This window comes from Equus asinus, chromosome 1 (assembly GCF_041296235.1).
Source record: "Equus asinus isolate D_3611 breed Donkey chromosome 1, EquAss-T2T_v2, whole genome shotgun sequence".
Lineage (NCBI taxonomy): Eukaryota > Metazoa > Chordata > Mammalia > Perissodactyla > Equidae > Equus > Equus asinus.
The window spans coordinates 108831688-108856799 of NC_091790.1; the positions used below are offsets into that span (position 1 = coordinate 108831688).

The 25112-nt window shown below is 39.7% G+C and overlaps 1 protein-coding gene across 1 annotated transcript in view; it reads right to left on the reverse strand.

Annotated features, from left to right (window-relative positions):
• PRKAR2B (protein kinase cAMP-dependent type II regulatory subunit beta) overlaps positions 1 to 25112 on the reverse strand; it is a 108958-nt gene that overhangs the window by 15821 nt on the left and 68025 nt on the right. The window contains exons 3-4 of the mRNA XM_014831842.3: positions 20993 to 21045; positions 10062 to 10145 (exon numbers count right to left, since the gene is read on the reverse strand). Of these exons, the coding sequence (XP_014687328.1) occupies positions 10062 to 10145; positions 20993 to 21045 (137 nt within the window). The remainder of the gene's footprint in view (positions 1 to 10061; positions 10146 to 20992; positions 21046 to 25112) is intronic.

Here is a 25112-nt window from a genome sequence, read left to right on the forward strand (position 1 = left end):
AACCCAAACAGAACAAAACAGAAACACAACAAAAGCAAAACCAAGAACGACTGTGGCAAATATTCCATCACTGTTTGTCACTAAGGTTCTCCTCAACAAGCAACCATTTACCTCCCCAGGGCAGATTTATCAGAACTGAAGCCAGAAATATCCAACCTATTATTCAACAACTACTTTAAACTATATAAAATTTTTATTCTGCTAAAGTGTGGCTGACAAGGCTGAAGGATAAACTTCAGCTGAGAATAAACTAGGCGGTGAAAGAAATCTTCTCTCAGAGCAAATACAGGAACGATTCAAAGAACTTGGACAGATGGAACAGATGGATATGGAGAAATAGCACAGCGCAGAGTCACAGAAAAGTCAGAGGACTCAAGAGGGTTATTTGCTTGACCACTTATTAGTTCTGAGCACTTGATCAAACCACTCTCTATGGGTGTAAAAAGGGTACAACACTAACCGCCTGGGGCCCAAATCAATGATTATCATAAGTAAATTAAGGAGCTGAAGATAGACTAGAGGGGGGAAAAGATGCAAGTGGAAAACACAGGTTGAAGAAACAAGATATTCTGGATCAAAAGCATGAACAGGCCACACTGACTCTCTTCTTTGTGAGCCCCCATTAACATTTCATAGGGAATATGAAGGTATGAATCCACAACCATATAGAGTATGGGAAGGGAAATTGACGGAGGAGAGATTCCTAGAGCAAAAGTAAGTTACATGGGGGCAGGCAGACAGACAGCACAGCCCAGAGTTGGGCAGACGGAGCTGCAGTGTGGGGGGCCAACCGCCTGTCAGAGCACCACCAGGCTGCAGACTGGGAAACACGGTTGGGTCAGGATGGGATGGAGAGGCTGAAAATGAGTGGACTGATTCAGAGTCCTATACTTCAGCTGATACCCTCCTTCCGAATGACTCCATCCGGATAACAGAACGCCTATCAGGCAAGTATTGACCCAACTCTTCCCACACAAGAGATCAGAGTCAGGTTCTTGGCAGAAACTGAACAAATGAGAGAGAACTTGAACAGTTACTGTGAACACTGGTGTCCTGGAACAAGGGCCTTCACTTGCTTGGATTTAGGGGTTCCCCCACGTCACAGCTGCTCCCTGGCACTCAACCTAAAGAGTACATTGGTTGACAGACCTGCCCTCCTTATCCGCCACTCTAAGTCAGCTTTGTGTGGCCTCTCCGGTAGCCTACAAGACTAAGATACACCGCAAAATAGCACAGACGAGATACAGAATTCAGGGGCAGTAGAGAGCTCTTAGAAGGCTCTACTTTGTACACCCAGGGATATTCAAGATGCATGACACAAAAAATAGGACATTTAGGAAAAGAGCAAATCAGAGAAAAATGAGTAAGCTGGAAATTAAAAATATGACTACCCGTTTTTTTTCTTGCTTCTAAATATTTTATCTTTTAGAGCAGTTTTAGATTCACAGCAAAATGGAGCAAAAAGTATAGAGAGTTCTCATGTAGCCCCCTGCCCTTCCCATCCACCCTGGCAGCTCTCCCCAACTATCAACGACCCCAGCAGAGGGCACATTTGCTACAGCTGATGACCCTACACTGACACACCACAGTCACTCAAATTCCACAGGTCACATTAGGGTTCGCTCTTGGTGCTGTACACTCTATGGGTTCTGATAAATGTATAATGACATGCACCCACCATTACAAAGTTTCTTAAAAAGTAAAGGGGCAGGAAGATAAATTAAAACCAAAAACCTCAAAGAAAGCCAAGAAAGAGATGAAAAGATAGGAGTTACAGAGAAAGTGGTAAGAGAGAAAACAAAAGGGAAAAACTAATCAAAGAAATACGGGATGAATTTTCCAGAACCAAAGTACATAAGTTCTCAGACTGAAAGAGTTCAGCACATTCAATGACCAAACGACAGTAACATGACAATGTGGTTTTAGAACACCAAAGATAAAGAAGAAATCTGCAAAGCTTCCAGAAAAGGGGTGGGGATGTTCAACTTCTCTCAAAATAAAGAGAAACGCAAATTAAAATGGAAATGATATACCATTTTTGACCTGTCCAAATCAACATGATAAAAATGTCAGACCAAGCCACCACGTTGGAGATGGTGTGGCAAAGAGCATTCTCACAGACGGCTGACGGGAAGGTGAGACGGAGCAAACTCTCCAGAGGGCAAGCTCTCAATATCTAGTAAAATTTCAAACATGCAAACCCTCCACCCACTGTTTCTTTTCTAGGAAGTTATCCCACAGATATTTATGAAATGACACGTGCCCTGGCATTTTTCGTTGCAGCATCATAAGAGCAAAAGATTGGAAGTAGACTAATGTTTATCCACAGGGCACTGCATAAATGAGTTCGGTCTACCCACACATGAGAAAGCTATGCAGCTCTAAAAAAAGAATGTGGGGACTTCGAGACTTTTATCTTCCAATGGAGTCACTGACGAGCAAGAGAACACTCAAAGAAGGTAGCAAGGACGGGTGAAAAGCAGCCACAGGGGGAACAGTTCAGGAAAGTGGGGGCATTTGGGTGACGATGCAGTGATTCTAGAGGCCAGAACTGGGGCAGCTGGGGGGAAGTTTCATGGAGATTTTGGCAGAACGTAAAGACGTTAAGAGTGAGAGCTGTCACTCAAGGGAGGTGTTCCAGGCTTTCCATCTTCCACACGCTGTCAGAAGAGCTCAGTGCTTCTCAGGTGTGTTTTTTGGAGCCCAGGATTTTATGGAGACGCTTCAGTGACTGATTCTGTACACAGGTGATTTAACTGCATCCTTAAAGTGTATTTTAGCCTTTAAATATTAAAACTAATAGAAATCAAAATGCTCAGGTGGATTATACAAATTTTTTTTTATGAGGTGAAAATTCACATAACATAAAATTAATCATTTTAAAGTTAGAACAATTCAGTGGCCACCAAGTTGCACAACCACCACCTCCATCGAGTTCCAAAACGTTTTCATCACTTTCCAAAAGGAAACCCTGTGCGCACTAAGCAGTCACTTGCCATTCTCCCCTCCCGCCAGCTCCTGGCGGCCACCAATCTGTGTTCTGTCTCTGTGGGTTTACAAATTCTGCGTATTTCATATAATGGAATCATACAATATGTGCTCTTTTGGGTCTGGCTTATGTCACTCAGCATAATGTTTTCAAGGCTCATCCCTGTGACGGCATATATCATACTCCTTTTCCGTTATGGATGAATAATAATCCATTGTTTGGATATACCATAGTTTGTGGATCCATTCTTCCATCGATGGACACTTGGGTTGTTTCCACCTTGTGGCTATTGTGAATAGTGGGGCTATGAACATTCACACACAAGTATTTGTTTGAAAACCTCTTTTCAATTCTTTTGGGTCTATACCTGGGAATGGAATGCTAGGTCATATAGTATTTCTCTGTCTAACTTTTTGAGGAACTGCTAAACTGTTTTCCACAGTGCCTGAACCATTTTACTTTCCCACCAGCAACGTACTAGGCTTCTGATTTCTCCACATCCTCACCAACACTTATTTATTTTTATTATACTCATCCTAGTGGGAGTTAAGTGGTATTTCACTGTGGTTTGATTTGCATTTCCCTAATGATTAATCATGTTGAGAATCTTTTCATGTGCTCGTTGGTCATCTGTATATCTTTTTCGGAGAAATGTCTACTTGCTCGTTTTTAAATTAGGTTGCCTCTCTGTTGCTGAGTTGTAAGGCTTCTTTATATATTCTGGATACTAGAACCTTATCATATATATGATTTGCAAATATTTTCCCCCATTCTGTAGGCCGTCTTTTTACTTTCCTTGATAATGTCCTTTGATGCACAAAATTTTTTATGAAGTCCAATGTATCTCTTTTTTTTCTTGCTCCCATTTTTGGCGTCTGTCTAAGAATCTATTGCTAAATCTGAGGACAGGAAGACTTACCTCGGCGTTTTCTTCTAAGAGTTTTATAGTTTAGCTCTCACACTTAGGTCTTTGTTCCAGTCTCGGTTAATTTTTGTATATAGTGTGAAGGAGGAGTCCAGCTTTGTTCTTTTGTGTGTGGATGTCCAGCTATCCTAGCACCATTTGCTAAAGGGACTATTTTTTCCCCATGGAACAGTCTTGGCACCTTGTCGAAAACCAGCTGGCCACAGACATGTAGGTCTGTTTCTAGACACTCAATTCTATTCCACTGTTCTCTACGTCTATCCCTATGCCAGGAACTCACTGTTTTGATTACTGTAGCTTTGTAGTAACAGTTTTGAAATTGGAAGTGTGAGTCCTTTAACTTCGTCTTCTTTTTCAATATTATTTTGACTATTTGGGCCCCTCCCTGTTATATATACAATTTTAACATATTGGATGACAACAAAATGTTAATGTGTTTTCACGAGTTAGCTTTGTAATACATAAATAGTACCATTTTACACTTTCATAAATAAATTAATACTGATGAAAATAATTTTTAAAAAGAATATGAAATCTCTATAAATACTGATATATTGTTAAGTAAAAAGAGGGCAGGGCAGAACACTGTAGACTTTGCTGCCACCAAAATTTTAAAAAGAATATACTTATATATGCATAGCATAACCCTGGAAAAATACACATGGCAATGCGAAAAGAACCTGGCTCCTGAAAAACTGAGCTGCTGGGAGACAGAGGTGGAAGGAAGATTTCCTTTCACTGACTACTCATCTGTTCTTTGTGCATTTTTGTCAATTGTATATGTATACTGAGTAATTAAAAGTTTTAATTAAAAAAACAAACTTTTCATTTTAAACAGAGAACATAAAATCTCATCTTTACGTGTGCCAAGAAAAACCTTTGGAGAACTGAGGGTGATGGGTTTGCATGAAGTGGTTTTCCTCTCCTCCGTGGGTCCCTGTGTGAGCTCTGGCACCTGTCTGTGGAACAGCAGCTAGGGCCAAAGACGATGCCAATGTGTCAGGAAAACCGTGCTTTCTCGATGTGGCGCTAATTGGCCCCACGGGGACCATTTTACCCAAATGAACTCATCAACCCAGGCAGCATATGGTCCACCATCAAAATTCTGAAGGTTGATTACATGGTTTACTAATATTTGTTTTGCTTACTATTTATATTTCAACTCTTTCAGGGCAGACGGAGTGGGTAATATCAGCTTTATTGATTAGCTCTGACTCTAAATGTCACATGGAAAAAAAGACAAAATACATTGCTATAGTACAATTTCTCCTTATCTTAGAATTAGCTGCATTTTAAAACATCTTAAAGCTTAAGCATTCATATACAGATATATGAAAAAGTAATTCCTGAGAAAATGCAGAACAAGTATTTCTTCTAGAACTTCTGTAAGTGACGTGTGTCTGTTCTAGTCAATCAAAACGTAATTTCCCTATAATTATGCACAAAGCAAAAAGAACTTAGGAAATATTTAACATGCAAAGGCTTATCATGATGACTGACGGCGAGTGTAGGAAATCCACATCTTATTCTCCTATAGAATGAAAATTCGAGACTGAGCTCAGTAAAAGGACTCTGACTCACTTAAAAAATAACAATTTACTCTCCATTAATGAAAGAGCGTATCATATAGCATAGGAAAATTATTTCAGTTTGCCTCAAATTAGAAATATTTCAGAAGAAAAATGGCCTACTGAGTCGAGCATTAAAATATTCATGAAAAGAATATCTTCAAAGAGATTAATAATTATAAATGCTGTGCTCAACGTATGAATATACAGTACTCCAAGGAAAAAGGTTCTGAGGCCTGGGAGGTAAAAGATTTCCAAGCTAAATAATGACTTCAGGAAATTCAAATGAGACAGTAGGTACGAAGCCAAGATCATTCTTGTGGCAAGTTAGTAACTGGTTCCTCCCCTTCCTCCTTCAAGTTTTCCCATTCAGGAAAACGTACCACCTTCACAGTCATTCCAGCTGGACACTGGGAGTCATCCTAGACTCCTTCAGTCAGGCCCCAATTCATTTAATTACCAGGTATCAATTTCTCATCCTGAAGATTTGATACCATCCTTTTCCCCTCTTCCCTAGTTAGGCCCATTGCTTTTCCCTGGATCATGACACGGCTTCCTCACTGAGCCCCATCTCATTGTCCTTGCCCTGTCTCTCTCCCGCCTTTAACCCTACCCTCCACACTGCCACCACAGTGACCTCAAACACATCTGACTGTTCCATTCTCTGCTTAAAATGCTTCCACCAGACCTGCCCACGGCCTACAGCATGTGTCCAACATCACAGTGTGGCACTTAAGAATGGGCCTTCACGACACAGCACGCATATCTGGATGTCCTCCGCTTCAGGATTTGGTGATAACACTCTCTGTACTTTTCTTCAACTGGCAATTTCCTACTCATTTTCTGAGGCTCAGCTCAGGTGGGCTCTCCAGCTTCCTGAATCCTCAGGTGAGCCTCAGAGACCCTCATCCTCTCACGGTGCCCTGACCATATTACAGCATTTATCATGTTTTACCAAATTGCTGTGAACGTGTATTTGACTCTCTCATCAAATTATAGGTTCCAAGAGGGGCTGGCCTGGTGGCACAGCAGTTAACTTCACGTGCTCCGCCTCAATGGCCCAGGGTTTGCCGGTTCGGATCCTGGGCGCCGACCTACGCACCGCTTATCAAGCCATGCTGTGGTAGGTGTCCCACATATGAAGTAGAGGGAGATGTGAGCTCAGGGCCAGTCTTCCTCAGGAAAAGGAGGAGGATTGGCAGAGGATGTTAGCCCAGGGCTAATCTTCCTCAAAAAAAAAAGATTAAAAATTCTAAGCTCCAAGAGGACAAGAACCATGTCTGAGTATTTTGTCACCTCCAACACTTTACACAGGCCTTGGAACACAGTGGACAGTCAAGGAATTGAACTGAAAGGAGCTGCTGTATGATAAGCAGATTATGTAAGTTGAATATGAAATTCAATTTAAATGCATTTGGGTTATCGTAAACAATGTATATCATAAAAAACTAGAAAGCTGCTTAAAATATGAGCTTAACCTAAAATCTTCACTCTGCCATGTTTGGGCATAAATGTTTTATATTAGGTGGTAACTTGTTGAGAAGAATAAAGCTTTACTCATCTATACCCCACATCATCCCTAGAAGGATTTGAGTAGGGAAATATGTCAAGATGGTGTGAGCTCAAATCCAAAAACAGATCTTCTGGAAACAACTATGTAAATATGTTTGCTTCCTTCCTATAAAACATTCAATAATGATAATTCGTGAACTTGGTAATTTCATGAACTGCATTTTAAAATATATATATTGAATTAGTCTTTGGGTGGTGAACATGATGTAGCCTACACAGAAATCGAAATATAATGAGGTACATCTGAAATTTATATAATGTTATAAACCAGTTACCTCAATATAAAATAAATAAAATGCTAGAAACATAAAGAACACTCGATACCAAAAATATACATACATACATAGATACATGGAAGATCTTCAACAGAGCAGTAAAAAAATAAAAAAAAATTCCCGTTAATAAAAATAATCACTTTAAAGATGCTCTTCGCCAGAATATACCAGCAAAAGTTTTTAAAAATAATTTTAAATGCAAGCAAAATTTTCACAAGGCTTTAAAAGAGCTCATGTTGAAATGACAAAGGAAATCCACTGAACAGGCAGCATCTTGGGAAAGTATAACTGGTAGCAATTAATCTCATTCATGCCTGTTCATCACTTGGTACGTGGACACCAGACTATCACTGTTAGTCACTGCTGGTTCCACTGAATAGGGAGGTATGCAAACAAAATAACACATGGTGGTACCAAAATACTCAACTGCAGCATTTTCACGTTTGGCTCTTGTCCTCGCTACTCAAAGTATGTTTGCGGCCAGCAAATAGAGAATCTCCTTGTTTGAAGCCTACTCCTAACGGTTATACTAAGGATTAAGCTTATAGCTGTCTTTTGTGCGCATTGGCAGCAAAAGAGTTAAATACTAAATTAGTTTAATTCCAAAGGTAAAAGTATCATCTTCTACATACACACACGCATGTAAAGTTTATCTTTACACTAATAATACTTTGGACTCCCAGAGGTGGGTGATCATGAGAGATCACACAGTTTAGTGTCCTTTATTTTCACAGAATCATTATCATCCTAGATAAATGAGACTTGGGATTATCTGGAAGCCCATCAAAACTTTACAGATCCCTTCAGTCACTTATTCCACTACGTAATACTACAAGGAAATTTTCCCATTCCTAAACGAAATGGCCAAATTTTCTATCTTAACTCCATTTCTTATTCTTCCATTATTAGAGAGAACAAGCAGCAACCCCATTCTTTAGAGCTCCTAGTTTTGCAAACTCAGTGATAACTCTGGAGGACATGGATCAAAGCGGACCAGAGGCTCTGCCTTAGAGAACACGTGATACGCAGGCCACATCGGCCACCATTCCTGGTACAGTGATGGTACTGGCAAATGGGGGTTGAATGAACTGAGTGAATCAACTTGGAAGGGCCACTCTGAACAGGCTTAATTCATGCTATGAGAGTGTTTGAAGGGTCTGTCTAACTTTTAGCAAGGCTTGAGTTTGAGATCACTTAAATACCATCATTTGCTCACAAGTAAATAACATATCCCAAAATGTAATTTATTATTAAAAATGTACACCTAGATAATACCAAGGGGCCGGCCCCGTGGCCAAATGGTTAAGTTTACGTACTCCAGCTTCAGCAGCTCAGGGTTTCGCTGGTTTGGATCTTGAGTGTGGACATGGCACCGCTCATCAGGCCATGCTGAGGCGGCATCCCACATGCCACAACAATAAGTACCTATAACTAGCAAATACAACTACGTACTGAGGGGCTTTAGGGAGAAGGAAAAAAAAAAAGACTGGCAACAAATGTGAGCTCAGGTGCCAATCTTAAAGAAAAAAAAAGAACTCAAAGCATTCTTGTCTTTGTCCCATGTTTTCTTTTCGAGAGCCTAGAGTGGCAAATGCTAACTGAAGAGTGACATGATGATGTCAAAGACAAAGTTCCCGCCCTCCAGAAAACGGGCATATAAGGCGAGTGATGGATCTTTGGTATGGTCAGTTTGGGCCTGTCGGAGACTGTAATCTGGCTTCAGAGATGGAGAGATAAACTTATAATGTGTGGTCCTAAAACAAGTTATCCAAACTCATAAAATGTAATCCACGTTCCTGGAGGACATGATGTAAACATAAACGGTATTAGAAACAAAGGAGCTTTTTGTAATATGTCAGGGTGCAATACGACCCAGGGTAGAAGACGCAGCATGGATGCACTGCGTTCCTCTTTATAAAAATGGCCTTTTTAACAAGACATCTTAAAAAGAGTGCGTCTTAGTTTACGCTTTCTTCCCTAAGGCATCAATCTGAAAACTATAAGAGGTTGAGTTTGACCAAAAAAAAGTTGAGGTAAGTTACAAAAGTTGGTTTGGTTTTCACACGTGGAACGTGGCAGTCGGGGTTCTTTTCCAACTGACTATATTGCAATGAATAAGCATAATTTGCAGTGAAGGAAACAGAACATTTAGGTTAGAAGGCAGGGCAAAATCTGGACAGCATGCTCACTCATACCTGAAAGAGGGCATTCTAGAAATACACCCCAAACCAAAGAGAAATTTCAAAATCCTTACAAAGAACAAAAACATCTCCCCATCTTTAAAGCCAAGTAAAAGGTTACTTTAAAAAATATATATAAAAGTTATACATTAAAATATAATTGCTATTACTGGCTGCCGAGACAGGCAGTGACACCACAGGCCCTGAGCGCCCCTGCATCTTCCTGCTGGATGTACAGAGAACGCGAGATGCAGAGCTCTCCTGGCCCGCGCCATCTCTCAGGGCTAGGTTTGCAGAAGCAGCCTTGAAGGATGAGATGATGCCTTCCCCCAGACAAACAGCAGGCCTGGTGACTCCTTGCCTAACAGCAGCGGACCTCCCAAACTCAGTATTCCTCTCCTAGGACACAACCTACCGCATGTGCAGCCATCCACAATGAGGCCTTCACGTCACCTGAGTGACGTTAGCTTGGAATGAGGTGAAAAGCCAAGACTGCACCTTCCTCACGCTGACACCGAAAAAACTCATTTCTGTTATTGAGATTTATCTTACCGGATCCAGGTTCTTAAACAGCAGGATGTCTTTGCAAGCCTCTTGTAATCGATTTCTTTGATCATCGGTTTTGGGGTGTATAATCTAAAAGGACAACAAATTAAAAAATAAACAGACAGACAATTAACGTAGTCACCTTACTCACAAGGGATAAAATTTCCAGCAGGATGTTAGAAGGAAGAACTGTTATTGCTGAGGTTTTCACTTTAGGTGCCTAGATTAACTACCAGCCCAGCAAGTCGAGGAGAGAAATAGAACTGATCTCAGGGAGGTGATGCCTGCTCATCAATACAGCACCTCAATGTTTTCGCGAGTGTTTCTCCCCAGATTAGCAAGCTCATTTTGCAAAGGTCTGTGACGGCTGATCACTGAAGACTGTCAAGCTCCCAGCTGGTGGGAACACATAAAAGGACAACAGGTCACAGCAGCTGCACTGGAAATCTAGTGACTGCCTCTATTCCATTGAACATTCTTCTAATATTCCCTAATGTTGCTGGATACTCTCTAACACTGAGTTTAATAATACTCTTTCAGGATGTAGCCGTTTCCTCTGAAACTTGATAAAGTCTCTAGAAGCGGGTAAATTCTTACACGCATCTGGCACTAGAGGTTAAATATATTTTTGTGTACCACGTATGTAACGACCCCCGCAGGGGTGATTTTCCAAAGGGAGCAAGCGACCACGCACTGCCACCCAAGACAGTATCACTTTAGGAAAACAAATGCAATGGTCTGGTGCATTCATTTTAGAATGGGCTCAAACAAAACCAGGGTACTATATACTCAACTAAATTTTCATTACAGGAGAGTGAAGACCGATAGAATGCCCTCTAAGTGAGGCCTGCGAGCTCCCCAGAGTCCCCTTTGACCAGCAGAAGGCTCAACTGACCTGGACCAAAAGGCCCCTTCTTTTGTGAACACTGATAGTTTGTAATATAAAATGAGTTCGAGAGGCCAGACATAGTCCTAAAAGCAGGAGGCATCGGTCGGTCTCCTGGAGACCTATATGCCACCCTTTCCTGTTATAATGTTCACTCAAAGAGTGACCAGGAGGTGACAAGCAGGTGCCTCACCTCTTCAGTCAGTTGGCCCCTCCATCAGAGCAACCGGAATCGGGCAGTGGTGAGTTCTGTGGCCATGAATATACCGAAACTCATAATGGGAAATTAAAATCAGCATTTCAAACCCATCTCAGGTGGCTAAAAATTGATGAAAATCATAGGCTCAAGAAGAAAAGAGGAAATTTATAGTACCTGTGTACTATTCCTGTATGTATTATTTACATACTACACAAAAGACTAATAGCCAGTGAGAGAGGAAATCACTGCATTTTTTCCTACACAAGTAAGCTATATGCAAACTTCTGCTTACTATCTAATCAATACTCATCTCAAACTAGATTCTAAGATGACATATAGACACAGAAAAAATGGAGCCTGATACCTACTAACCCACCGCGATACAAGAAACTTCTAAAATTTGGGTATTAACTAAATCATGCCAACCAAAATTTACTTTTCACTACTTCAAATAAGGAAGGCTAACACAATAAAACAGAAGATATTTCTCAGTAAATAAAATCCATCTAGAACTTCACACTGAAGCAATCATGAATGTCTGTCCACTGAGAAGCTCTATCCTCAGAGAGAAAAAGTTGGGGATACCATGTCACCATTGTTGAAATGACCTTCTAGGCCCAAGATGGAGCCGGTCCAGCCCAGGGTGCCACGTCAGCAAACTGAAACTTAGGTTAACTTTTGTGTCCCTAGAAATGCTCCTCCTGACCACAAACGCAGTCTATCCAGCCAGCCAGTCCCCAAATGCCAAGCCAGCTCTGGGCTCTACACTTATTCCCTTGTTCCTTAGTTATTTTCTATTTCTCTTCCTTGTTCCTTATTCTTTTAAAAAAATTATTTATTGAGGTAACACTGGTTTATAACATTATATACATTTCAGGTGTACATCATTATATTTTGATTTCTGTGTAGACTACATCATGTTCACCATCCAAAGACTAATTACCATCCCTCACTCTACACACGGGCCTAAACACCCCTTTCACCCTCCTCCCTCCCTCCTTCCCCTCTGGTAACCACCATTCTAATTTCTGTATCTAAGTGTTTGTTTAGGGTTGTTGTTTCTATCTTCTACTTATGAGTGAGATCATACCGTACTTGACTTTCTCTGTCTGACTTATTTCTCTTAGCATAATACCTTCAAGGTCCATCCATGTTCCCGCAAATGGCAAGATTTCATCTTTTTTTTTATAGCTAAGTAGTATTCCATTGTGTATATATACCACATCTTCTTTATCCATTCATCTCTTGATGGGCACCTAGGTTGTTTCCAAGTCTTGGCTATTGTGAATAATGCTACAATGAACACAGGGGTTCATGTTTCTTTATGCATTTGTTTTTGTGATCTTTGGATAAATAGCCAGCAGTGGAATAGCTGGATTATACGGTTGTTCTATTCTTAATTTTTTGAGGAATCTCCATACTGTTTTCCATAGTGGCTGCACTAGTTTACATTCCCACCAGCAGTGTATGAGTTCCCTTTTCTCCACATCCTCTCTAACACTTGTTATTTCTTGTCTTGTTAATTGTAGCCATTCTGACAGGCGTGAGGTTATTATCTCATTGTAGTTTTGATTTGCATTTCCCTAATAGTTAGTGATGTCAAACATCTTTTCATGTGCCTGTTGGCCATCTGTATATCTTCTTTGGAAAAATATCTGTTCAGATCTTTTGCCCATTTTTTAATTGGGTTGTTAGTTTTTCTGTTGTTGTGATGTATGAGTTTTTTATATATTTTGGATATTAACCCCTTATCAGATATATGATTTGCAAATATTTTCTGCCAATTGTTAGGTTGTCTTTTCGTTTTGCTGATGGTTTCCTTTGCTGTGCAGAAGCTTTTTAGTTGGATGTAGTCCCATTTGTTTATTTTTTATTTTGTTTCCCTTGCCTGGTGAGACACGGTATTCAAAAGGAAGCTGCTAGGACCAATGTCAAAGAGCGTACTGCCTATGTTTTCTTCCAGAAGTTTTATGGTTTCAGGTCTTACATTCAAGTCTTTAATCCACTTTGAGTTAATTTTTGTGTATGGTGTAAGATAATGGTCTACTTTCATTCTTTTGCCTGTAACTGTCCAGTTTTCCTAACACGATTTATTGAAGAGACTTTCCTTTCCTCCATTGTATGTTCTTGTTAGATGATTGCATGTTGAAAATTAGCTGTCCATAGATGTGTGGGTTTATTTCTGGGCTCTCAGTTCTGTTCCACTGATCCATGTGTCTATTTATGTGCCAGTACTATGCTGTTTTGATTACTATAGCTTTGTAGTATATTTTGAAATTGGGGAGTGTGATAACTCCTGCTTTGTTCTTTTTTCTCAGGATTCCTCTGGCTATTTGGGGTCTGTTGTTGTTCCATATAAGTTTTAGGATTCTTTGTTCTATTTCTGTGAAAAATGTCATCAGAACTTTAATAGGGATTGCATTGAATCTGTAGATTGCTCTAGGAAGCATGGACATTTTAACTATGTTAATTCTCCCAATCCAACAGCATGCAATATCTTTCCATTTCTTAGTGTCTTCTTCAATTTCTTTCAACAATGTTTTATAGTTTTCAGTGTACAGAGTTTCACCTCTTTGGTTAGATTTATTCCTAGATATTTTATTCTTCTTGTTGCAATTGTAAATGGGACTGTATTCTTAATTTCTCTTTCTGCTACTTTGTTGTTAGTGTATAGAAACGCAACTGGTTTTTGTATGTTGATTTTGTATCCTGAAACTTTATTGTGCTTATTTATTATTTCTAATAGTTTTTTGGTGGATTCTTCAGCGTTTTCTATATATACAATCCTGTCATCTGCAAACAGTGACAGTTTCACTTCTTCCTTTGCAATTTGGATCCGTTTTATTTCTTTTTCTTGCCTGATTGCTCTGGCTAGGACTTCTAATGCTATTTTAAATAAGAGTGGCAAAAGTGGGCATGCTTGTTTGGTTCCTGATCTTAAAGGGAGAGCTTTCAGTTTTACTCTGTTGAGTATGATATTGGCTGGCTGTGGGTCTGTCACATATGGGCTTTACTGTGTTGAGGTATGTTCCTTTTCTACCCATTTTATTCAGTCTTTATCATAAACAGAGGTTGTATCTTGTCAAATGCTTTCTCCGCATCTTTTGAGATGATCATGTGATTTTTATTCTTCATTTTGTTAATGTGGTGTAGCATGTTGATTTATTTGCAAATGTTGAACCATCCCTGCATCCTTGGATTAAACCCCACTTGATTATGGTGGATGATCTTTTTTTTTTTCCTGAGGAAGATTCACCCTGAGCTAACATCCATTGCCAAGCTTCCTCTTTTTTCACTTGAGGATTAGCCCTGAGCTAACATCTGTGCCAATCTTCCTCTATTTTTTGTAGGTAGGTTGCCACCATGGCATGACTGATGAGTGGTATAGGTCCGCACCCAGGATCCAAACCAATGAACCTGTGCCATCGAAGTGGAGTGCACCAAACTTTACCACTAGGCCACAGGGCCAGCCCCTGTATGATCTTTCTAACGTACTGTTGTATTCGATTTGCTAGTATTTTGTTGAGGATTTCTGTGTCTATGTTCATTGGTGATACTGGCCTGTAATTTTTGTGTGTGTTGTCCTTGTCTGGTTTTGCTATCAGGGTATAAAATGTTGGCCTTGTAGAATGAGTTAGGAAGCTTCCCTTCCTCTTCAAATTTTTGAAATCATTTGAGAAGGATAGGTTTTAAATCTTCTTTGACTGTTTGGTAGAATTCACCAGGGAAGCCATCTGGTTCTGGACTCTTGTTTGTTGGGATGTTTTTGGTTAGTGTTTTGATCTCCTTACTGGCAATTGGTCTATTCACATTCTCTATTTCTTTTGGATCCAGTTTTAGAAGGTTGTATGATTCTAAGAATTTATCCGTTTCTTCTAGCTTATCCAATTTCTTGGTGTATAGCTTTTTGTAGTACTCTCTTATAATCCCTTGTATTTCTGAGGTGTCCGTTGCAATTTCTCCTCTTTTGTTTATGACTTAATTTATTTGAGTCTTGTCTTTTTCTTGGTGAGTCTAGCTAAAAGTTTGTCAATTTTGTTTATCTTTTCAAAGAACCAGCTCTTAGTTTCATTGATTTTTTTCTTTTTCTTTTTTCAGTTTCTATTTCATTTATTTCCACTCTGATTTTTCATTTCATTCCTTCTACTGATTTTGGGCTTTGTTTGTTCTTCTTTTTCTAGTTCCTTTAGGTGTACTGTTAGACTATTTCAGATTTCTCTTGTTTCTTGAGATAGGCCTGAATTGCTATAAACTTCCCTCTTAGTACTGCTTTTTCTGTATCCCATAAATTTCGGCATGTCATATTTTCATTTCCATTTGTCTCCAGGTATTTTTTGATTTCTCCTTCGATTTCTTCATTGACCCAATAGTCAGAAAAGATGCTTGGTATTATTTCAATCTTCTTAAATTTATTGAGACTTGTTTTGTGGCCTAATATGTGATCTATCCTGGAGAATGTTCTATGTGCATTCGAAATGAATGTGTATTCTGTGGTTTTTGGATGGAATGTTCTGAATATATCTATTAAGTCCATCTGGTCTATTATGCTGTTTAAGGCCAATGTTTCCTTATTGATCTTCTGTTTGGATGACCTATCCATTGACGTAAGTGGGGTGTCATAAAGTCCCCTACTATTATTGTGTTACTTTTTATTTCTCTTTTATGTCTCTTAATAACTGCTTTATATATTTAGGTGTTCCTATATTCGGTGCATAGATATTTACAAGTGTTATATCCTCTTGTTGGATTGCTCCCTTTATCATTATGTAGTGTCCTTCTTTTTCTCTTGTTACAGTTTTTGTTTTAAAGTCTATTTTGTCTGATATAAGTATTACCAATCCTGCTTTCTTTTCTTTGTCATTTGCATGGAATATCCTTTTCCATCCCTTCACTTTCACTTTGTGAGTGTCTTTAGGTCTGAAGTGTCTCTCCTCTTGGCAGCATATATATGGGTCTTGTTTTTTTTATCCGTTCAGCAGCCCTGTATCTTTTGACTGGAGCATTTAGTCCACTGACATTTAAAGTAGCTTTTGATAAGTATGTACTTACTGCCATTTTGTTATTTTTGTCTAAGTGTTTTAGTAGTTCTCTGTTCCTTTCTTCTCCTGCTCTCTTCCCCTGTGATTTGATGGCTTTACTAAAGTATTACGTTTGGGTTCCTTTTTCTTACGTTTTGTGTATTTATTATCTGGTTTGTGACTACCACGACATTCATACAAACACTGTGTAAACAGCAGTCATATATTAAGTTGACGGTCTCTTAAATTTGACCTCTTACTAAAAAGCCCTACTCTTTTACTCCCCTGACCCCACATTTTATGTTTTGACATCATGTTTAACCTCCTTTTTGTGTGTCTGTATCCCTTAACCTCTGATGACGGAAATAGACAGTTTTGGTACTTTTGTCTTTTGATCTTCATGTTAGCTTCACAGGTGGTTGATCTGCTACCTTTATTGTATATTTGCCTTTACCAGTCATTTTACTTTATTTCTTATTTTTTTGATAGTTTTCTTATTCCTATTTATGGTCTTTTATTTTCCATTTAAATGAGTCCTTTTATACTTCTTGTAAGGTCAGTTTGTTGATGATAAACTCCTTTAGTTTTTGCTTGTCTGGGAAACTGTTCATCTCTCCTTCCATTCTGAGTGATAACCTTGCCAGGTAGAGTAGTCTTAGCTGTAGGTTTTTCCCTTTCAGCACTTTAAATATATCATGCCACTCCCTTCTAGCCTGCAAGGTTTCTCCTGAAAAGTCAGCTGATAGCCTTATGGGGTTTCCTTTATATGTAACTTGTTGCCTTTCTCTTGCAGTCTTTAGGATTCTCTCTTAATCTTTAATTCTTGACATTTTAGTTATAATGTGTCTTGGTGTGTGCCTCTTTGGGTTCATCTTATTTGTGGTTCTCTGTGCTTCCTGTACCTGGATATCTGTTTCCTTCCATAGGTTAGGAAAGTTTTCAGCTGTTATTTCTTCAAATAGATTCTCTGGTCTTTTGTCTCTCTCTTCTCCTTCTGGGACACCTATACCACGGATGTTAGTGTACTTGATGTTAACCCAGAGGTCCCTTAGACTGTCCTTATTCTTTTTAATTCTTTTTTCTGTTAAGTTTGGGTAATTCCTCTACTCTTTCATCCAGCTTGCTGATCTGTTCTGTGTCATCTATTTTGCTGTTGATCCCCTCCAGTGAATTTTTCATTTCCATTATTGTATTATTCAGTTCTGAATGGTTCTTTTTTATATTTCCCAATTCTTTGTTGAAGTTCCACTGTGTCCATCTAATCTTCTCCCAATATCAGTGAGCATCCTTATGACTATTAGTTTATACTCTTTATCAGGTAGCTTGTTTATCTTTGTTTTGTTTAGTTCTTTTTCTGAGGATTGTCCTGTTCCCTTATTTGGAACATATTCCTGTCTCCTCCTTTTGCCTATTTCTCTGTGCTTCTATCTTTGTATTAGGTAGATCGGCTATGTCTCCCTATCTTTGAGATGTGGCCTCATGTAAGAGATGGCTTATGAGACCCAGCAATGTGCCTCCCTCTCGTCACCAGTTCCAAATGTTCCAGGAGTGTCCCCTGTGTGGGCTACCTGGGCCCTTCTGTTGTGGCAGGAGGGTTGCTCTTGCTGCAGGTGCCCACAGAGGCCAGGCTGTCCCCCTAGCTGGCTATTTGTAAGGCTCAGCTGCCTGCAGCTGCTGCAGTCACTTTAGTCACTTTGTTGGGCAGGGGAAGCTCCAGCACAGCTGGTGGCAAGGTCTAATAGCACACACCTGGGCAGTTTGTCTGTTAAGTGAGTCAGGCCCCTAATGTGGCTGGTTGCTAGGCTCAGGGCCTCACAACTGCGGTAGGCCTCTGGCCTGTGAGGCTGTTGTCAGCTCTCTCAGGAACACAGCTGGGTGGGGCTGGCCACAGGCATAGCTGCACACAATCGTTTCAGGCGTTGGAAGGTGGGGCAGATCCTTCATGCAGCTGTTTGAGAAGGCCCACAGCACAAGTCAGCTGCAGCTGACAAGCCGCAGTGCCCAAGGCCTGCACACCCTGACAGTGCAGTCCCATCTCATGCACACACCCCACCAAGGAGGACCCACTTGCCCTACTGCCAAGGTCCCACACACCCTGCCTACAAGTTCCCAGAGGGCTTGCTGGTGGGCAGGGCCAGACCCTAGGGCAGGCTGCCTGCCCTGGTTGAGCTGGATTAAATTGGTGCTCTAGTGGCTGGGGCAAACCACTGTGCTAACAGGCCAGGGGAAGAAATCAAATGGCGTCTGCCAGCGTCTGTGTCAGCATGTCTGTACTAGGTCACAATAATGGCCGCTGCCAGTGTCTCAGTCCCTGGGGGTGGTGGTCTCAGCCGCCTCCTGCCTCTGTGAGATGCACTCAGAGCTTATCAAGAGAGTCTCATTTACCAAAGGACCATGCACCTTTCTTTCTGGTGATTTTGTGTTGATTTCTAGAGCAGGTGAATTTGCCCATGGGCCCTTTAAGAGCAGGCTTTTTTTTCTCTTATGTTCGATAGCTTTTCTAGGGGTATTGCCTATTGGTTTTAATAGCCAGCAAAGCCACATATCGTAACACTTGTCTTGGGTGTGCTGAGTTCAACAGCTGCTTATTGCGGCAGAGCTGTCCCGCTCAGATGCCCCACTCCTCCAGGAAAGGCTTCACACCTTAGCATTGCTCCCGGCCATGAAGTGCCACAGCTAGAATGTGGTTTTTTCTTCAGGAAAGGTATTTCTGCCTCTTCCGCCTCAGTCAGTGTTGACCCATATTGTGGGGTTTCTTTTCATCCAGTTTCTAGTGATCTCTCAGAGGTAACTGTTCCACAGGTAGTTGTAAATTTGTTGTGTCCATGGGAGGAGGTGAGTTCAGAGTCCTCCTATGCTGCTGTCTTCCCAGCAATCTTCATTCCTTTTCTTTATCCTATGAAAGCTTCCTGCCTTCCATGCCAGTTCACAGTTCTCTGCACTCCTGGGAACAGAGACTGCCCGACTCATGAAATGTTCAAGTTAGTTTGTATCACCTAAATTGTCATCTTTAATCATTTTTAACATCATCTTGAAGCTGGCTTTCCTTTTGCCATCAGTTTAAGTCTTGCTCCCCGACCATTAACTTTGCATGAACCCCTCAAACCAAAGCCCAGCTTTTTCCTCCTCTCTCTCTCCTGCTTTTGCTATTCTTGGCGAAGTGTGAATTCTGGGATTTTGAACTAAGAGAAGAACGCTAAGAGTAACTGTTATCTGTCAATTTGAAAGATAGCCCTTTCAGTGACAATGGTCTAAGTCCTGCACCCTTGCTGTGGAAGCACCCCAGAGGTGGGCTGGTTCTTACCTACAGCTCGGGTTGTTTTAACTTTTTCTGGAATTCTATAAGATTTCCAATAATTTTCCCCAATATTTTCTTTTTCATTTTTATCTCAATGTGATTAGGTTCTTCTATGCAGCCAAATGAAATCTTAACTAGTTCTAGCCTCCCCAGCAAAACTGTTAGAAATTAATTGGCGTGATCTAGCCAAATGACTTTACCTATCTCCTGGACCAAATGGTAGCTAACGGTTTTCGAGTCTATGAGATCCTATATATTGTTTTCAAACTGTATTTTCAAATGTTATTTAATTCAGATTTTTACTAGTTTAAACCAGTCATCAAACTTAACTACTGAGTTTTATCACATATATTTATAAACAAGTCTAAAGAAGGCAAGTAATCTTCAGTCACCCATTATTGTTTCTGCTAGATACTTAAGTCAAGCATGCAATGGGGGAGGTCCAGTTTTCAGACTACACCGAGTGGTAACAGCACGTTACACCTGAGCAAAGATATCTTAATCCTAAGGCAACTAGTTTTCAGGCTGGGGTTTGTGGACTTTATCAAAATAATTTACGTTGTGGTAGTGAGAAATGAGCTCAACAACCCTGGTGCTGAGAATCCCCATGGGGACAGAGCAAAATGGGATTTCCTTCAAGATCTCCTGTACCATGTAGGATTCCTGATCTTTCTGCCACTGGATTTGACATATGTTTCAAAGAGCTCAATGATGTAAGGACTTAGGGACACAGTATCTGCTTTTCCATATTAAAACTCAATCTTATTGAACTATTTTTCAGAGCTACAGAAATAGAATTTTGTTTATATTTTTTAAGGCAAATAGAAAAGGGGAACTTTTGCAAAGTATGTACTCAAAAGAAAAGGGTAAATTATAACTTTCCGTTTCCAGGCACAGTAATCCCTTATTTAGTTTACTTTTTACTAAATAAATAATAGAACAGAGCTAAAGCACACAGCTTAACAACTGCTTCGAACCAAAATGGACAAATTCTTACAAAAATATTAGGACTCCCAAGAAATCAGTTCCTCAGCAAAAACTACCAGACTCATAGATTAAAAAAATAATAATAACTGCCCGACTGACACTCTACCTATAATTTTACTGTCACTTTTTTTTGTTTCACAGTAAGCCTCTATTGTTAAAAATTCGTAGGAGCTAAAGGCTTTTTTCCAAGTATTTTTCCTTATTAGGAAAACTAAGAAAAACAACATTACCACTGTGAGGAAGATAGTTAAAAACATTTTTCATCACTAGGCTGTGTTTTGCAAGAGAAATAAAACCACAACCACACTGAACTTTTAATGTTCATCTTTCCTTTTATCCAAAGAGAGAGAACCTTTGGATAAAAGTAATTCTATGGGACTTGAAGTAGAAGTAGGTTATCAGAGATAAGACCAGGGAAAGAAATAGTCAGAATAATTCCATTATGCCTCCTGTTAACTTAGATGCCTGTTAACATCTTTTCTATTATTATTTTCCTTATACAATACAGGAGTATCAATTTTAAATGAATTTATTCAGTTAATTACATACCCTGGAGTCCGCATCATCTTCTTCCTCATCAGGATTATAAGCTTCTGCACACACTATAAAAATAAAAAAATATATATATATATAAAATGTTTTAAAAAACATTTTAAAGACTTTTTCATCAAGAAACATGCTACAATAAATACCCTTAAAAATTATCAACAAAAAGATTAACATGGTGTAAAAAAGAAAACATTAATTCACCTCACCCAGAGCAAGCAGTCTACCTCCAAAAAACTGGTCTCCTACTGCAACTTATGAGAAATTTATTACTATATAAAGCTGCATTTCAAGACGCTGACAACTGCTTTTTCCTTTCTCTTATTCAAAGAAACAGAGCTTGAATTCTTTCACCCTCATTTCCAAGCTAGCGAAATGCATAAAATCTAAAAGTTACCGAAAAGAAAAGACACCCAGAGTGACATCAGCAACATGGTGGAATGAGCTGATCCCTTTCTCTCTCCCCCTTCGAACTACAACTACAACTACCATTCATGAGTCAATGGAGGACACCCACACAGCACAACAGGAAGCCTGAGAGACATGTGCCGCAATACAGCTGAAGGTGGATGGATCACCCCTGGGGAGGTGGTGGAGATAGGTGAGCACTCTCCTGCTCCCAAGCAGCCCAGTGCACACGTGGGACTACTCTCCTGGTGGGAGCACTCATAGCACTGCTGCGGCCCCAAGGGTGGGAGCACATCTTGGTGCGACTGCAGGAACAAGTGATGGCAGCCCTGAGACCCCACGTGATCACTTTCCCATCCAATGGGAGAGCCCATAGTGCCGCTGTGGCCAAGGAGTGGCCTAGGCTCGGACAGGCACACCTGCCAGAGATAGCAGTGGACTCAGAATACACAGCTTCTACCCCCAACCCAGGGGTGGTAGGTGGAATCTGTGATCAGATACTACCCCTGTATGAAGGCACAAATCCACCCCATCAAACAGTATGAAGAGGTATATTAATACTCCACACCAGAAGGAAGAAGACAAATACCCAGAAATCAATCCTGAAGGCACAGAAATTTACAATCTGAATGACAGAGAATTCAAAACAGCTATCATAAAAAAACTCAACGAGTTACAAGAAAACTCAGAAAGACGGTTCAACGAAAGCAGGAATAAAATTAATGAACAGAGGGAACTCTTTACCTAGAGATTGAAACTATAAAGTAAAACCAATCAGAAATGTTGGAGATGAAAAACACAAAGAATGAGATAAAGAAAAATCTGAAGTCCTTAACTAACAGAGCTGATATTATGGATGACAGAATTACCAATTTAGAGGACAGAAATATAGAAATGCTTCAGATGGAGGAGAGAGAACTAAGACTAAAGAGAAATGAAGAAATTCTCTGAGAAATATCTAACTCAGGAAATGCAACATAAAGAATATAAGTATTGCATAGGGAGGAGAGATGGAGAAAGGAGCAGAGAGCTTGTTCAAAGAAATAATAGCTGAGAATTTCCCAAACCTGGGGAAGGAGCTGGAATTACAAGTAAAAGAAGCTAACAGAACTCCAGAGTAGGGGCTGGCCCCGTGGCCGAGTGGTTAAGTTCGCACGCTCCACTGCTGTGGCCCAGGATTTCACTAGTTTGAATCCTGGGCGCGGACATGGCACCGCTCATCAGGCCACACTGAGGCAGCGTCCCACATGCCACAACTAGAAGGACCCACAACTAAAAATACACAACTATGTACCGGGGGGCTTTGGAAGGAAAAATAAAATCTTTAAAAAATAAAAAAAAAAGAATTCCAAAGTACATCCATGTAAAAAGACCTTCTTCCGAGGTATATTTTAGTAAAGCTGATGAAAGTCAGTGACAAAGAAAAAAACATTAAGGGCAACAAGGCAGAAGAAAATAACCTACCAAGGAACCCCTATCAGGTTTTTAACGGATTTCTCAGAAGAAACCTTGCAGGTTAGGAGAGATTGGAATGATATATGCAAAATCCTGAAAGACAAAAGCTTGCAGCCAAGAAGACTCTATCCAGTGAAAACATCCTTCAGCTATGATGGAGAAATAAAAATTTTTCCAGATAAACAAAAGCTGAGGGAGTATATTGCCAGAAGACCCTCCCCTACAAGAAATGTTCAGGAAGGCCCTTATACCTGAAAAGAAAAAGAAACAGTCTACAGAGCCTTGACAAGGAGATAAAAAGACAAAATCAGAAAACTGCAGCTTTCTATGAGAACAGGTTTGCAAACAATTATAACATTAAAGATAAAGGGAAGGAAAACATCAAGAATAACTAAAATTACTTCATTTTAACCACAAACTTACAACACAAAATGGAATAAGTTGTCACAACAATAACTTAGAAGGGGAAGAGGAATGGGATGGAAATGGCTTAGACTAAGGAAATAAGAGGCTATCAGAAAATGGACTATCTCATCTACAAGATCTTTTATACAAACCTCACAGTAATCACTAAACAAAAAATCAGAAGAGAGACACAAATGATAAATAAAGAGAAAACTGAGAAAACCATCACAGAGAGCCACCAAATTGAATTGGCAGTCCTAGAAATACACGGGACAAGAAACAAGGGTAATACAGAACAATGGGAAAACAAGTGCTAAAATGGCAACATTAAGCCCTCATATATCAGTGATCACTCTAAATGTAAATGGATTGAATTCGCCAACCAAAGACACAGAGTGGCTGGATGGATTAAAAAACAAGACCTAACAATATGCTGCCTCCAGGAAACACATCTCAGCTCTAAGGACAAACATAGGTTCAGAGAAAAGGGATAGAAGACGATACTCCAAGCTAATGGCAAACAAGAGAAAGCAGGTGTTACCATACATATATCAGACAAAGTAGACTTCAAGATAAAAAAGCCAACTAGAGACAAAGAGGGGCAGCATATAATGATAAAAGGGGCACTCCACCAAGAAGACACAACACATAAATATATATGCACCTAACACAGGAGCATCAAAGTACATAAAGCAACTATTATCAGACCTAAAAGGAGATATTAACAACAACACAATAATAGCAGGGGACCTTAACACTCCACTTACATCAATGGATAGATCATCCAGACAGAAAGTCAACAAGGAAATAGTGGAATTAAATGAAAAACTATACCAGATGGACTTAATAGATATATATAGAACATTCTATCCAAAAACAGCAGAATACACATTCTTCTCAAGTGCACACGGAACATTCTCAAAGATAGATCATATGTTGGGAAACAAGGCAAGCCTCAATAAATTTAAGAAGATAGAAATCCTATCAAGCATCTTTTCCAACCATAATGCTATGAAACTAGAAATCAACTACAAGAAAAAAGCTGGGAAAGTGACAAATACGTGGAAACTAAACAGCATGCTACTGAACAACGAATGAATCACTGAAGAAGTTAAAGGAGAAATAAAAAAATATTGGGAGGCAAATGAACATGAAAATGCACCATACCAACTCATATGGGATGCAGCAAAAGCAGTCCTAAGAGGGAAATTCATAGCAAGACAGGCCCAACTTAATAATGGAACAGAACTGAAAAATATCAAATAAGCAATCTTAAACCCCACCTAAAAGAACTAGAAAAAGAACAAACAAAGCCCAAAGTCAGCAGAAGGAGGGAAATAATAAAAATTAGAGCAGAAAGAAATGAAACTGAAACCAAAAAAACAAAAAGGATCAATGAAACTAAGAGCTGGTTCTTTGAAAAGATAAATAAAATTGACAAACCACTAGCCAGACTGACTAGGAAAAAAAGAGAGAAGGCTCAAATAAATAAAACTAGAATGAAAGAGGAGAAATTACAATAGATACCACAAAAATACAAAGGATTATAAGAGAATACTGTGAAAAACTATATGTCAACAAATTGGACAATCTAGTAGTGGACAGATTCTTAGATTCACACAAACTCCAAAAACTGAATCAAGAAGAAATGGAGAATCTGAACAGACAAATCACAAGTAAAGAGATAGAAACAGTAATCAAAAACCTCCCCAAAAATAAAAGTCCAGGCCCAGACGGCTGCTCCAGAGAATTCTACCAAACATTCAAAGAAGATTTAATACCTATCCTTCTCAAACTATTACAGAAAAATTGAAGGAAATGGAACACTTCCTAACACATTTTATGAGGCCAACAT